Source organism: Bubalus bubalis, chromosome 3 (genome assembly GCF_019923935.1).
Source record: "Bubalus bubalis isolate 160015118507 breed Murrah chromosome 3, NDDB_SH_1, whole genome shotgun sequence".
In the NCBI taxonomy this organism is placed as follows: domain Eukaryota; kingdom Metazoa; phylum Chordata; class Mammalia; order Artiodactyla; family Bovidae; genus Bubalus; species Bubalus bubalis.
The window spans coordinates 53,203,183-53,220,156 of record NC_059159.1 but is presented as its reverse complement, the minus strand read 5'-3'; the positions used below and the strand labels follow the sequence as shown (position 1 = coordinate 53,220,156).

General features: G+C 40.5%; 1 protein-coding gene across 4 annotated transcripts in view; it reads right to left on the bottom strand.

Annotated features, from left to right (window-relative positions):
- The window catches only part of TRIM37 (tripartite motif containing 37), a 181,719-nt gene that overhangs the window by 94,580 nt on the left and 70,165 nt on the right, over positions 1–16,974 (bottom strand). For all 4 annotated transcript variants that reach the window (XM_025281190.3, XM_025281189.3, XM_006045487.4 and 1 more), the window contains exons 13-16: positions 16,306–16,485; positions 6,963–7,077; positions 5,887–6,105; positions 1,055–1,191 (exon numbers count right to left, since the gene is read on the bottom strand). In XM_025281190.3, the coding sequence (XP_025136975.2) occupies positions 1,055–1,191; positions 5,887–6,105; positions 6,963–7,077; positions 16,306–16,485 (651 nt within the window). The remainder of the gene's footprint in view (positions 1–1,054; positions 1,192–5,886; positions 6,106–6,962; positions 7,078–16,305; positions 16,486–16,974) is intronic.

Genomic DNA, 16,974 nt, shown 5'->3' with positions numbered 1-16,974 from the left:
CACAACAAAGGATCCTGCAGGTTACAACAAAGATCTAAGATCCTGAGCGTCATAACTGAGAGAGCCAGCAGAGCCAAATTAATAAATATTTCTTTTAAAAAAGTTAATATAATCAAAGACTGTGAATCAAGCTTAATGGAAAATACAATGCCCTCAAAACTACCCTGAAAAAGCCAAGAGATCTAACAGTCAAAGGAATGAATTCAGGTAGAACCATATATGCTATTTATCAAGATGATTTCACTTCATAGAATCACCATCTTAAACAACTTTTCATGTTAGTTCAAATGAAAATGAATAAGTTTTATTTTATATGTTTAAAAAAAATCAGTAATAATGATTTCTGATTTGGTAACTTAAAAGGCTTCACATTTTAACTAACCCTTTAAGACAACTTGCCAAGTATTCTAATGAGGGAACTTTAAGTGCGAAAGGTCTATTTTGAGGAGTTAATACAATGAGAACTATATTTACTTTATCTCAAATGTCTCTCATAAAATTTTATGTGGAGAGAGAAAAGAGAGAAACATAACAAAGCAAAACATTAACATTTGGGGAATTAATCTGTTACTATTTTTGCAACATTTCTTACATATGAAATAACAACAAAATTAAAAGTTAAAGCTACAAGTAAAACTCTATTTGGATCCCAGAGATGAGAGGGAGGGAACTCACTCTTCCTTCATTTATATAAGATAGGGTAAATCAAGGGAAAAAAAATGCTTAATATCCCCAGTTTTAGAAAGAAAAAGAAAGTGAAAGAAATAAAGAAAGAAACTGAAGTCGCTCAGTCGTGTCCAATTCTTTGAGACCCATGGACTGTAGCCTGCCAGGCTCCTCTGTCCATGGGATTTTCCAGGCAATACTGGAGTGGGTTGCCATTTCCTTCTCCAGGGGGTCTTCCCGACCCAGGGATGGAACCCCAGGTCTCCCGCATTACAGGCAGATGCTTTACCGTCTGAGCCACCACCCAGTTTTAGGCCTAATATAACTACCGTGCTTCCAGTAATTGTCACTCAGATATTTACAGCTCTAGTTAGTGTGCGACACTCACATCGTCTCCTCGTCAATGTCATTCTCTTCGGTATTGCTTGTGGCTGTGGAACTGGCAGAAGAGCTGCTGCCATCGAGCTGATTCGCTTCATCTTCCCCAACGAGATCCAGATCCAGGTCTCCATCGGAAAGCTCATGCTAGTTAAGGCAAAGGAACAAGATTCTATCTCACATGTTTCCACTCAGCCTGGACTAAGCAACTAAAAGGTACTCATCAGAATTCGCTGCTGCTGGGCCTACACTGCTGAGCCCTGTAGAGATAAATCACACAACCACATTACCTAGGACCACCACCAAGTCATTTCTGCAAACTGCAGCTGGAAATGGTTCATACAGTCCATGCCAACTTCCTCACAGAATAACATTTAAAATCATCACTCCTCAAGGTCTGCTGCTGCTGCTGCTGAGTTGCTTCAGTCGTGTCCGACTCTGTGCAACCCCACAGACAGCAGCCCACCAGGCTCCTCTGTCCCTGGGATTCTCCAGGCAAGAACACTGGAGTGGGTTGCCATTTCCTTCTCCAACTGGCTATGGCTAGTAACTGCCTCCAACTTTCAGCGGCCCTACCTACAAACTCCATCCTTCAACTAATTCTATCAAAGGTTAACTGTTACACCTGATTTCTCCATTCCAACAACTAATACTCCTAAAAGAGTCTGTTACGTCAATACATGTACCTTAATTTTCAATCTTTCTCCCCACTGACTCCATCAATTATAACATACACCTGAAGTTTCCTGTCTTCACTTCAGTTCAGTCGCTCAGTTGTGTCCGACTCTTTGCGACCCCATGGGCTGCGGCACACCAGGCCTCCCTGTCCATCATCAACTCCAGGAGTTTACTCAAACTCATGTCCACAGTCGGTGATGCCATCCAACTATCTCATCCTCTGTCATCCCCTTCTCATCCCACTTTCAATCTTTCCCAGCATCAGGGTCTTTTCCGAGGAGTCAGTTCTTTGTATCAGGTGGCCAAACTATTGGAGTTTCAGCTTCAACCATCAGTCCTTCCAATGAATATTCAGGACTGATTTCCTTTAGGATGGACTGGTTCAATCTCCCTGCAGTCCAATGGACTCTCAAGATTCTTCTACAGCCCCACAGTACAAAAGCATCAATTGTTCTCCTCTCAGCTTTCTTTATAGTCCAACTCTCACATCCATAAATGACTACTGGAAAAACCATAGCTTTGACTAGATGGATCTTTGCTGGCAACGTAATGTCTCTGCTTTTTAATCTGCTATCTAGGCTGGTCATACCTTTTCTTCCAAGGAGCAAGCGTCTTTTAATTTCATGGCTGCAGTCACAATCTGCAGGGATTTTGGAGCCCAAAACTATAAAGTCTATCACTGTTTCCATTGTTTCCCCATCTATTTGCCATGAAGTGATGGGACCGGATGCCATGATCTTAGTTTTCTGAATGTTGAGTTTTAAGCTTAACTTTCTCACTCTCTTTCACCTTCATCAAGAGGCTCTTTAGTTCCTCTTCACTTTCTGCCATAAGAGTGGTGCCATCTGCATATCTGAGGTTATTGATATTTCTCCCAGCAATCTTGATTCCAGCTTGTGCTTCCTCCAGCCCCAAGCTTCTCATGACATACTGTGCATATAAGTTAAATAAGCAGGATGACTATACACAGCCTTGACGTACTCCTTTCCTGATTTGGAACCATTCTGTCGTTCCATGTACAGTTCTAACTGTTGCTTCTTGACCTGCATACTGATTTCTCAAGAGGCAGGTTAGGTGCTCTGGTATTCCCATCTCCTGAGGAATTTTCCACAGTTTGCTGTGATCCACAGTCAAAGTCTTTGACACAGTCAATAAAAAAGCAGATGTTTTTCTGGAACTCTCTTGCTTTTTCCATGATCCAACAGATGTTGACAATTTTTTTCTCTGGTTCCTCTGCCTTTTCTAAATCCAGTTTGAACATCTGGAAGTTCACAGTTCATGTACAATTGAAGCCTGGCTTGGAGAATTTTGAGCATTACTAGCATGTGAGATGAGTGCAACTGTGCGGTAGTTTGAGCATTCTTGGGTATTGCTGTTCTTTGGGAGTGGAATGAAAACTAACGTCTTCCAGTCCTGTGGCCATTGCTGAGTTTTCCAAATTTGCTGGCATACTGAGTGCAGCACTTTCACAGCATCATCTTTTAGGATGTGAAATAGCTCAACTGGAATTCCATCACCTCCACTAGCTTTGTTCATAGTGATGCTTCCTAAGGCCCACTTGACTTCATATTCCAGGATGTCTGGCTCTAGGTTAATGATCATACCATTGTGATTATCTGGGTTGTGAAGATCTTTTTTGTATAGTTCTGTGTATTCTTGCCACCTCTTCTTAATATCTTCTGCTTCTGTTAGGTCCATACCATTTCTGTCCTTTAGTTCCCTATCTTTACAGGAAAAGTTCCCTTATCTCTGGTCTTTCCCATCCTATTGTTTTCTGCTATTTCTTTGCACTGATGACTGAGAAGGCTTTTTTATCTCTCCTTGTTATTCTTAAGAACTCTGCACTCAAATATATCTTTCCTTTTCTCCTTTGCCTTTTGCTTCTCTTCTTTTCTCAGCTATTTGTAAGGCATCCTCAGACAACCATTTTGCCTTTTTGCATTTCTTTTTCTTGGGGATGGTCTTGATCCCTGCCTCTTGTACAATGTCACGAACCTCTGTCCATAGTTCTTCAGGCACTCAATCAGATCTAATCCCTTGAAATCTATCTGTCACTTCCACTTAAGGGATATCATTTAGGTCATACCTGAATGGTATAGTGGTTTTCCCTACTTTTTTCAATTTAAGTCTGAATTTGGCAATAAGGAATTCATGATCTGAGCCACAGTCAGCTCCCGGTCTTGTTTTTGCTGACTGTATAGAGCTTCTCCATCTTTGGCTGCAAAGAATATAATCAATCTGATTTCGGTATTGACCATTTGGTGATGCTCATTTGTAGAGTCTTCTCTCATGTTGTTGGAAGAGGGTATTTGCTATGACCAGAGTGTTCTTTTGGCAAAACTCTTTATTAGCCTTTGCCCTGCTTCATTCTGTACTCCAAGGCCAAATTTGCCTGTTACTCCAGGTATCTCTTGACTGCCTACTTTTGCATTCCTATCCCCTATAATGAAAAGGACATCGTTCTTGGTGTTAGTTTTAGAAGGTCTTGTCAGAGGTTAAAGTGTCTGCCTGCAATGCAGGAGACCTGGGTTCGATCCCTGGGTCGGAAAGATCCCCTGGAGAAGGAAATGGCAACCCACTCCAGTATTCTTGCCTGGAGAATCCCATGGATAGAGGAGCCTGGTGGGCTACAGTCCCCAGGGTCGCAAAGAGTCAGACACGACTGAGCAACTTCACTTCACCTGCAAAGTCTTTTAAGTCTTCATAGAACTGTTCAATTTTAGCTTCTTCAGCATTTCTGGTCAGGGCAGACTTGGATTACTATGATACTGAATGGTTTGCCTTGGAAACAAACAGAGATCATTCTGTCATTTTAAGACTGCTTCCAAGTATTGCATTTCGGACTCTTTTGTTCTTTTACTCCACTTCTTCTAAGGGATTCTTGCCCACAGCAATAGATGTAATGGTCATCTGAGTTAAATCACCCATTCCATTCCATTTTAGTTTGCTGAGTTCTAAAATGTTGACGTTCACTCTTGCCATCTCCTGTTTGACCACTTTCAATTTGCCTTGATTCATGGAACTAATATTCCAGGTTTCTATGCAATATTGTTCTTTACAGCACTGGACCTTGCTTCTATCACCAGTCACATCCACAACTGGGTATTGTTTTTGCTTTGGCTCTGTCTCTTCATTCTTTCTGGAATTATTTCTCCATGGATCTCCAGTAGCATATTGGGTACCTACAGACCTGGGGAGTTCATCTTTCAGTGTCCTATCTTTCTGCCTTTTCATACTGTTTATGGGGTTCTCAAGGCAAGAATACTGAAGTGGCTTGCCATTCCCTTCTCCAGTGGACCACATTTTGTCAGTACTCTCCATCATGACCTGTCCATCTTGGGTTGCCCTACACGGCATGGCTCAAAGTCTCATGAGTTAGACAAGGCTGTGGTCCATGTGATCAAATTGGTTAGTCTGCTGTGATTTCAGTCTGTCTGCCCTCTGATGGAGAAGGATAAGAGGCTTATGGAAATTTCCTGATGGGAGAGAATGACTGAGGGGGAACCTGGGTCTTGTTCTGATGGGCGGGGCCATGCTCAGTAAATCTTCAATCCAATTTTTTGTTGAAGGGTAGAGCTGGGTTCTCTCCCTGTTATTTACCTGGGGCCAAATTATGGTGGAGGTAATGTAGACAATGGCAACCGTCTTCAAAAGGTCCCAGGCATGCACTGCTACACTCAGTGCCCATCTTAAACAAATATAACAAAAAGGGCTTATCTCTCCATTTCTCTCTTACCTTAAACAGTAACAACCACGTCTTGAAATATCATTCTAGCTGTAGTTTAGCTGGGACAAAATCTGGCTACTTCCCAAATCCTAAACCATCCTACCTACATATGCAATGATAAGGTGCTTCAACTAGATGCAGTGAATGGAAATAAGACACATTTTTAAAATCTATAACTTACACAGCTTCTAGAATGTATACCACAGTTTCTTGTGTAGACTGTACAGTTTCCCATAATAAATTAATTTTTAGAAACTTGAAACACTTTTGATTCAACTTCTGACACATTAATAGTCACAACAGGGCATACATTAGTAACAAAAACATAAATGGACAAGATTTTTGGCACACTGATCCCCCTACATCATATGCTGAAAACTATGATATTATTTCTCTTTTCAAATATTAAATGAATCTAAAGCAGGTCTAATTATTACATGATAATCTTCATTCTGAATCTTCTCCTCATCTTCTTCATCCTCCTTCACCTCTCGTACAGAAGCTGTCGTAGGACCATCCTGGAGAAGCACGTCAGCGCATGATCCCGACTTCTTAGCTCGCGTCCCAGGAGTGTCATCATTTTGGGGGCTAAGATGATTATCTGGTGGGGACAAATCTCTTGATTTCTGAGTTCGAGACAACTCAATAGTAAGTCTCTTTTAAAAAAAGAACAACACAAACGTGTCATAAGCAGTCTGTCACTAGTAAAATTGTTTCAAGCAAAATCAAAACAAAACAAACAAAAAAATCGCCCCACACACCCAGATATTCATAAATATAGTTCTTGAACCATCTATCTCATACCTACTTGACTTCTGCTAATGGAAAAATCTATACAAAGAAAAACTGCCCAATTTATTCTCATCTTTCTTCTCATCTATAGCCCATGCTACACATACAATTAGCAAACCGCATCGTAAATATAGGCAGTTTTAGATAGTATACTTAACATGAAAAATTTTTTAGTCATGTTTTCCTCCTTCATATATTAAGCTACACCCAGCACTTCAAATTTCTCACCCCATCCTAACATCCACTGGCAGAAAGAAACATTGCTCATATAATTTAGTTTAGCATTGTAAAATAAAAGTTCATTAACTGATCCTCCCCAGCACTCAGTTCAACAACAATGAGAATTCAAGATGGGCAAAATTTAATTGTCAGGGAAGAGAAATACCCAAGTCACTGAGAGAAACTCAAGAGTCTGCCTCAAACTAGAGCAGCACTGTGCAATACAATCTTAAGCAATGATGGCAATCTTCTGTATTGCGATTCCCAATGCAAGCTAGCTAGCACAACGATGGAACTGGATTTTTAGGTTTAGATAACCACATGTGCTAGTGGCTACTGAACTGGACAGTCCAGAATGAGACTCAAAGGTAATGAGAATAAAGAACAAGTGGATTTATCTACAAAGTTACAAACACCAATAATATCCAAACTCTAACTGCAAATTTAACAGGCCTAAAAGACAATATGAAACACAAAACCTATAATATGTTTTTTCGCTTACCTCTTTAAGGTTATTTATCTGTTGGATATAGCTAGTTTGTGCAGCTTCCAATTGAGTGATATACCAATGCTGGTCCCGGCATTTTTGAAAGAAAGTTGGTGAACGAACCTGAAACCTTAAAAGAATAGCTGCACATGAAAACTAATCCAAACAGTAAAACATTACCAACCAAGCCTTAAAACTGTAACTATTAAATTCTACCATTTTAAATTTACTTCATTATGAGGCCAAAATCGTCCCAGGTGGAGCAGTGGTAAAAACAACTCTCCTGCCAATGCAGAAGACGCAGGAAATGTGGGTTCAATCCTTGGGTCAGGAAGATCTCCTGCAGGAGGAGATGGCAACCCACTCCAGTATTCTTGCCTGGGAAATCCCATGGACAGAGGAGCTTGGCAGACTACAGTCCATGAGGGTGTAAGAGTTGGATGTGACTGAGCACTGAGTACACAAATGAGGCCAAAATCCAGAACTCGGAGCTCCTGGTACTTGCCGTTTATACATGTAGTCCACTAATTATAATGACATATGGTTCTGAAAATTTATATCTAAGTCAGCTGCTAAATTCAAACTGTATTTTTCTAAAGAAGTAACATTACACATCATGGTTAAGCTTCTAAACTAACCTACTTAAAATACATTTACTATAAAAATCTACCTCAAATACACTGCTGATCATAAGCTGGAAAGAGGATCATACTATGCATGAAGGAGATGGCTACTGCTTCATTCTCCCTTCTTGTTTAGATCAGACCCCAGCAAAACAAGCAAAGTTTATTTTAGGCACTGCCCTTTTTCATTCCCTCTTCCATCTCATGTTCCATATTTCCTACTCATTAGTAAAAAAAAAAAAGTTAGGGTTAGGGGAAAACACAACTATCTCTATGTATTAAAACATAAAACTGGATATAAGACAGGATCTTGATCTCTTCGGAATTATCTGTACTGTAAAAAAAACTAACACTTTTTAAAGCAAAAATATTTAAAATCCCACACCTACCTTGTTAGATAAACATGACTCCATTTATAGTGAAAAAAATTACAGTAATGCATAAAGATGTTTCTGAAGAATGGAAGAGCCACAGGACGCAAGGCTAGTTTGGAAGCTTGCAAATCCCCCTCTGGGCTTCCCCTGTGGCTCAGTGCTAAAGAATCTGCCTGCCTATGCAGGAGACATGAAGATCCCCTGGAGTAGGAAATGCCAACTTTCCCCAGTATTCTTGCCTGGAAAATTCCATAAACAGAGAAGCCTGGTGGGCTCCAGTCCATGGGGTCACAAAGGGCTGGACATGAATCAGCGACTGAGCACACACACAAAATTCCTCTTCTAGTCTTGCCACCCTCATGTTGCCACCCTTATGAGAACTACCATCCCATTTTTTCCTAGGATTTTAGAGTTAGTGTAGGAATCTACTGACCACCTAACAGCTATCTGCAGCAAATAACTATTTTTAGTTAAGGATACTCATGCATCAAAGGGTAGAGATGAGTCACTCAACCACTATTCTAAGTGGATACTGCCAGACAGCATACATAGGTTGGACACTGGTGAGACTATCCGAAACATATTACCTTTAAATGACTAATGGAACTGACTAACCCTGCATATTGCTTTTAGTATCTGTGCCATTAAAATAAAAGCAAGTAGCAGGTAATAATCCTTAACTATCTCTTTTAATCAAAGAATTTCCATATATAGCATGGGCTGCAGTCCATGGGATCACGAAGAGCTGGACACGACTGAGTGACTTCACTTTCACTTTTCACTTTCATGCATTGGAGAAGGAAATGGCAACCCACTCCAGTGTTCTTGCGTGGAGAATTCCAGGGACGGGGGAGCCTGGTGGGCTGCTGTCTATGGAGTCGCACAGAGTCGGACACAACTGAAGCGACTTGGTGGCAGCAGCATCGACTTAAATAACTTTCTAATAAACAAATATAAAATTCCATCAGAATCTTATATTAAGGTTTTAAATTTTGAATAAGCCCTCATTAAATATACAAATGTTATACACTATAATGAAAAGCCCTCTCTCCACGAACCCACAGCAATTTATTTATACTGCTTTTACGGCATAACAACAGTTTTCAACCTTCAGCCCATTTCATCTTTAGTTTCCAAAGGACTAAAACCAGGCAACAGATTTCTTAATTTCTTTCCTAATATTAGCCCAGGGACTTCCCTTGAGGGAAAATGGTGAACAATTCACCTTCCAATGCAGGGGTTCAGCTCAGTTCAATCGCTCAGTCGTGTCCGACTCTTTGCAACCCAATGAACCACAGCACACTAGGTCTCCCTGGCAATCATCAACTACCAGAGTCCACCGAAACCCATGTCCATCGAGTCGATGATGCCATCCAACTATCTCATCCTCTGTCGTCCCCTTCTCCTGCCCTCAATCTTTCCCAGAATCAGGGTCATTTCCAATGACTCAGTTCTTCGAATCAGGTGGCCAAAGTATTCGAGTTACAGCTTCAGCATCAGTCCTTCCAGTGAATACTTAGGACTGATTTCCTTCAGGATGGACTGGTTGGATCTCCTTGCAGTCCAAGAGACTCTCAAGAGTCTTCTCTAACACCTCAGTTCAAAAGCATCAATTCTGCAGCTCTCAGCTTTCTTTATAGTCCAAATCTTACATCCATACATGACTACTGGAAAAACCATAGCTTTAACTAGACGGAGTCTGTCAGCAAAGTAATGTCTCTGCCTTTTAATATGCTGTCTAGGTTGGTTATAGCTTTTCCTCCAAAGAGCAAGTGTCTTTTCATTACATAGCTGCAGTTACCATCTGCAGTGATTTTGGAGCAAAAAAGTATAAAGTCTCTTACTCTTTCCATTGTTGCCCATCTATTTGTCATGAAGTGATGGGAACAGGATGCCATAATTTTAGTTTTCTGAAATGCTGAGTTTTAAGCCAACTTTTTCACTTTCCTCTTTCACTTTCATCAAGAGGCTCTCTAGTTCTTCTTTGCCTTCTGCCATAAGGGTGGTGTCATCTGTGTATCTGAGGTTATTGATATTTCTCCCAGCAATCTTGATTCCAGCTTGTGCTTCATCCAGCCTGGCATTTCACATGATATACTCTGCATGTAAGTTAAGTAAGCAAGGTGACAATATACAGTCTTTATGTATTCCTTTCCAGATTTGGAACCAGTCTATTGTTCCATGTCCAGTTCTAACTGTTGCTTTTGACTCGCATACAGATTTCTCAGGAGGCAGGTCAGGTGGTCTGGTATTCCCATCTCTTTAGAATTTTCCACACTTTGTTGTGATCACAGAGTCAAAGGCTTTGGCATAGTCAATAAAGCAGAAGTAGATGTTTCTCTGGAAATCTCTTGGCTTTTTCTATGATCCAGTGGATGTTGGCAATTTGATCTCTGGTTCCTCTGCTTTTTCTAAATCCAGCTTGAACATCTGGAAGTTCACGGTTCATGTAGTGTTCAAGCCTGGCTTGGAAAATTTTAAGCATTACTTTACAAGCGTGTGAGATGAGTGCAATTGTGCAGTAGTTTGAACATTCTTTGGCATTGCCCTTCTTTGGGATTGGAATCAAAACTGACCTTTTCCAGTCCTGTGGCCACTGCTGGGTTTTCCAAATTTGCTGGCATATTAAGAGCAGCACTTTCATAGCATCATCTTTTAGGATTTGAAATAGCTCAGGTGGAATTCCATTGCCTCCACTAGCTTTGTTCGTAGTGATGCTTCCTAAGGCCCACTTGACTTCACACTCCAGGATGCCTGGCTCTAGGAGGGTGATCACACCATCGTCGTTATCTTGGTCATGAAGATCTTTTTTGCACATGTCTTCTCTGTATTCTTGCCACCTCTTCTTAATATCTTCTGCTTCCGTTAGGTTCATACCATTTCTGTCCCTTACTGAGCCCATCTTTGCATGAAATGTTCCCTTGGTATCTCTAATTTTCTTGAAGAGATCTCTGGTCTTTCCCATTCTACGGTTTTTCCTCTATTTCTTTGCATTGATCGCTGAGTAAGGCTTTCTTATCTCTCCATGCTATTCTTTGGAACTCTGCATTCAAATGGGTCTATCTTTCCTTTTTTCCTTTGCCTTTAGCTTCTCTTCTTTTCTCTGCTTCAACTGAATTCACCTTCCAATACAGGGGATAAGGGTTCAATTCCTGGTCAGGGGACTAAGATCCTACATGCTGCAGGGCTACTAAGCACCACAACAACTGAGCCTGGGTACCTCAACAAGAGCCTGCATGCTGCAAACTACAGGGCCCCTGCACTCTGGAGCCTGTGTGCCAAAACTAGAGAAAAAGCCTGCCCAGCACAATGAAGATCCCACGTGCCACAACTAAGACCAAAAGTAAATATTAATATTATAATAAAATAGAAAAATAAATATTAATATATATGTGTATATATATTAATATACATATATTGGCTCAGTGCCAGGCACAGACTCAGGAAAAGTTGCTGAATTAATGATAATTAAGGGGCAGTGGCCGGGAGGACCAACCCCACGCCATGGCTGCGCGGGCACAGGAAGGCCTGGAGGAGCTATCCCACACTGAAGGTCAGGAAGGGCAGCAGTGAGGAGACACCCCTCGTCCAAGGTAAGGAGCATTGGCTGCACTCTGCTGGAGCAGCCATGAAGAGATACCCCACGCCCAAGGTAAGAGAAACCCAAGTAAGACGGCAGGTGTTGCAAGAACGCATCAGAGGGCAGACACACTGAAACCATACTCACAGAAAATTAGTCAATCTAATCACACTAGGACAACAGCCTTGTCTAACTCAGTGAAAACAAGCCATGCCCATGGAGCAACCCAAGATGGGCGGGTCATGGTGGAGAGATCTGACAGAATGTGGTCCACTGGAGAAGCGAATGGCAAACCACTTCAGTATTCTTGCCTTGAGAACCCCATGAACAGTATGAAAAGGCAAAATGATAGGATACTGAAAGAGAAACTCCCCAGGTCAGTAGGTGCCCAATATGCTACTGGAGATCAGTGGAGAAATAACTCCAGAAAGAATGAAAGGATGGAGCCAAAGCAAAAACAATACCCAGCTGAGGATGTGACTGGTGACAGAAGCAAGGTCCGATGCTGTAAAGAGCAATATTGCACAGGAACCTGGAATGTCAGGTCCATGAATCAAGGCAAATTGGAAGTGGTCAAACAAGAGATGGCAAGAGTGGATGTCGACATTCTAGCAATCAGCGAACTGAAATGGACTGGAATGGGTGAATTTAACTCAGATGACCATTATATCTACTACTGCGGGCAGGAATCCCTTAGAAGAAAAGGAGTAGCCATCATGGTCAACAAGAGAGTCCGAAATGCAGTACTTGGATGCAATCTCAAAAACGACAGAATGATCTCTTGTTCGTTTCCAAGGTAAACTATTCAATATCACAGTAATCCAAGTCTATGCCCCAACCAGTAACCTTGAAGAAGCTGAAGTTGAACGGTTCTATGAAGACCTACAAGACCTTTTAGAACTAACACCCAAAAAAGATGTCCTTTTCATTATAGGGGACTGGAATGCAAAAGTAGGAAGTCAAGAAACACCTGAAGTAACAGGCAAATTTGGCCTTGGAATACAGAATGAAGCAGGGCAAAGACTAATAGAGTTTTGCCAAGAAAATGCCCTGGTCATAACAAACACCCTTTTCCACACAAGAGAAGACTCTATACATGGATATCACCAGATGGTCAACATCGAAATCAGATTGATTATATTCTTTGCAGCCAAAGATGGAGAAGCTCTATACAGTCAGCAAAAACAAGACCAGGAGTTGACTGTGGCTGACCATGAACTCCTTATTGCCAAATTCACACTTAAAGTGAAGAAAGTAGGGAAAACCACTAGACCATTCAAGTAGGACCTAAATCAAATCCCTTATGATTATACAGTGGTAGTGAGAAATAGATTTAAGGGCCTAGAGCCTGATGAGCTATGGAATGAGGTTCGTGACGCTGTATAGGAGACAGGGATCAAGACCATCCCCATGGAAAAGAAATGCAAAAAAGCAAAATGGCTGTCTGGGGAGGCCTTACAAATAGTGATGAAAAGAAGAGAAGCGAAAAGCAAAGAAGAAAAGGAAAGATATAAGCATCTGAATGCAGAGTTCCAAAGAATAGCAAGAAGAGATAAGAAAGCCTTCTTCAGCGATCAATGCAAAGATATAGAGGAAAACAACAGAATGGGAAAGACTAGAGATCTATTCAAGAAAATCAGAGATACCAAAGGAACTTTTCATGCAAACATGGGCTCGATAAAGGACAGAAATGGTATGGACCTAACAGAAGCAGAAGATAGTAAGAAGAGATGGCAAGAATACACAGAAGAACTGTACAAAAAAGATCTTCACAACCCAGATAATCACGATGGTGTGATCACTGACCTAGAGCCAGACATCCTGGAATGTGAAGTCAAGTGGGCCTTAGAAAGCATCACTACGAACAAAGATAGTGAAGGTCATGGAATTCCAGTTGAGCTATTCCAAATCCTGAAAGATGATGCTGTGAAAGCGCTGCACTCAATATGCCAGCAAATTTGGAAAACTCAGCAGTGGCCACAGGACTGGAAGAGGTCCGTTTTCATTCCAATCCCAAAGAAAGGCAATGCCAAAGAATGCTCAAACTACCGCACAATTGCACTCATCTCACACGCTAGTAAAGTAATGCTTAAAATTCTCCAAGCCAGGCTTCAGCAATATGTGAACCATGAACTTCCTGATGTTCAAGCTGGTTTTAGAAAAGGCAGAGGAACCAGAGATCAAATTGCCAACATCTGCTGGATCATGGAAAAAGCAAGAGAGTTCCAGAAAAACATCTATTTCTGCCCTATTGACTATGCCAAAGCCTTTGACTGTGTGGATCACAATAAACTGTGGAAAATTCTGAAAGAGATGGGAATATCAGACCACCTGATCTGCCTCTTGAGAAATTTGTATGCAGGTCAGGAAGCAACAGCTAGAACTGGACATGGAACAACAGACTGGTTCCAAATAGGAAAAGGAGTACGTCAAGGCTGTATATTGTCACCCTGCTTATTTAATTTATATGCAGAGTACATCATGAGAAATGCTGGACTGGAAGAAACACAAGCTGGAATCAAGATTGCCGGGAGAAATATCAATAACCTCAGGTATGCAGATGACACCACCCTTATGGAAGAAAGTGAAGAGGAACTAAAAAGCCTCTTGATGAAAGTGAAAGTGGAGAGTGAAAAAGTTGGCTTAAAGCTCAACATTTAGAAAACGAAGATCATGGCATCCGGTCCCATCACTTCATGGGAAATAGATGGGGAAACAGTGGAAACTGTGTCAGACTTTATTTTTCTGGGCTCCAAAATGACTGCAGATGGTGACTGCAGCCATGAAATTAAAAGACGCTTACTCCTTGGAAGGAAAGTTATGACCAACCTAGATAGCATATGAAAAAGCAGAGACATTACTTTGACAACAAAGGTTCGTCTAGTCAAGGCTATGGTGTTTCCTGTGGTCATGTATGGATGTGAGAGTTGGACTGTGAAGAAGGCTGAGCGCAGAAGAATTGATGCTTTTGAACTGTGGTGTTGGAGAAGACTCTTGAGAGTCCCTTGGACTGCAAGGAGATCCAACCAGTCCATTCTAAAGGAGATCAGCCCTGGGATTTCTTTGGAAGGAATGATGCTAAAGCTGAAACTCCAGTACTTTGGCCACCTCATGCGAAGAGCTGACTAACTGGAAAAGACTCTGATGCTGGGAGTCAGAGGGCAGGAGGAGAAGGGGACGCCAGAGGATGAGATGGCTGGATGGCATCACTAACTCGATGGACATGAGTCTGAGTGAACTCCAGGAGTTGGTGATAGACAGGGAGGCTTGGCGTGCTGCGATTCATGGGGTCGCAAAGAGTCGGACATGACTGAGCGACTGATCTGAAACATCACAAGAAGAATTTGTTGCTCTACCAACATTCAAGTCTTTAAGCTCTGCTATAAACAAGAATGGCCAAAATAAAGACCCAGAGGTTGTGCTAAACTGCACTGAAGAAAGGAAACTCTCATACAGATCATCAGAAAGAGTCAATACTACTAGGATTCCAATAAGATGACTAAGGCCATAAATAACAGCTGTTTTGCAGGCTGGTAAAATTGATATTTGAGTAATTGTACAGTCTTTCTGGTTAAATTATGAAACAGCAACAAATTACTCCTTTTGGTGAATAAGAGAACCTAAAAGTTATAAAATGATAGTAAACTAATCTCCCCAAAGAAAACAAAAACATGAATTATTTTCTATATTCAAAATGCAATCCTTTCTTTCAGTTTCTTATTCTTCCAGTAAAGTTATGAAGAACACATAACAGTAAAGGGTGATATAATAGCAACTCATCCAGCATGCTCAAGGAAAAGAAATCAAAATAAATAAAATTTAAGAACATATTCAATCTCTTTTAAGGACAAAAGAACTTTTAAAATTATTTGATGGAAACTTAAACTGTTAAACACTCTAAAACCTCTCAATTCAAAACATATTTGAATTTCTTTTTTTAACTACTCAAGCTCTCATTTTGATCATCAAATTAAAATTGGATATAATGATGTCCCAAAACTGAATTATAAAAGTACCCCAATATTAAACAGGGCTGTTGCAATTCTACAGTCCCTGCTTATGTTCTGTCCTTTATTGTAAATGACACATCAACTACCAACTCTTAGCTTATTTTCATCAATTTTCATCTGTATTCCCTTACTTTTAATTTGATATTATCTAGAAGAAACTGAAAATGTTTTTGTGAAACTAAGCTTACAAAGCCAGCCATCCAAATACAATATACAATTTCCAGTGGGGGGAAAAAATTACTTGATATCATGCTATTCTTGAATCTCCAAATGGTGAAGCTGCTAGAATTTCAACAGATAAATGGGACATTACCATGTTTATTGGAAACAGTAGTTTACTCTTTATGGAGAGCGAGCAAGCTCCGTTGCTTCAGATGTGTTCGACTCTTTGACCCTATGGACTGTAGCCTGCCAGGCTCCTCAGTGCCTGGGATTCTCCAGGCAAAAATACTAGAGTGGGTTGCCATGCCCTCCTCCTCGGGATCTTTCCGACCCAGGGACTGAACCCAGGTCTCCTGCATTACAGGCAGATTCTTTAGTGCTGAGCCACCAGGTAAGTCCATTTTTTATGGAATTACTAACTAAATGTCACACACATTTCTCACTAGCTTATTCACTGACCACACAGGACTTCTGAAATTAAATGGGTAAGAACATGGTAGATTACAGTTAGTGTAGATTACAATATTCATCTTGGTTAAGTGAAGACTTTAAAGTTCTGATGACATTATTCCCTGTGATACACACCAAAATACAAATGCTTCCTATTACCTTAAAATCACTGTATCATTCTGTCGATTCAAGTATCCTTCATTTGCAAGTAAGTCCAAACGGAAAAATCTATTATAACCCCAGCATTCTCCAACTTCAAAGTCAGATGCAAATTCTCGAATGATATTTTTGGTAGGATCATTGCAGGATTGATGAACCATCTCTACGCGATATTCATATCTAAAATTGAAAACAGACTATAAATATAGAGGTACTAAAGCAAGAATAAAAGACATAAAAACATCAAGGTCATTAAGTACCTAAGAAGAAACTTACTGATATATACAGCTACATGTCTTTCAGAAAGGATCATGACAACAGTATTATGAATGGAATTATGACATAATCAGCACTAGGTCCTTTCCCCCTCTTTAAAAGTGTTCACCATTACAGCAGGTACCACCTTAGAAAATGAATAAATTTTGTATAAAACAGTACTTTAAAGGTTACACATTTTAGCAACACTATGTATTTTTCCATATATCCAATACCTAGTGTTTCCTCACAATATTCTACCACTTTCTTTGAGATGTACCACAATAAAGTTTTAAAATAAATTATAAAATTTGAATACTATATTTTTCTAATTCAATTTATCATAAATTAACTGTGCATTCAGAAACTCAAGCCTATAAAACTTTCTAGTAGAAAATAAGTATACAGTGGGAA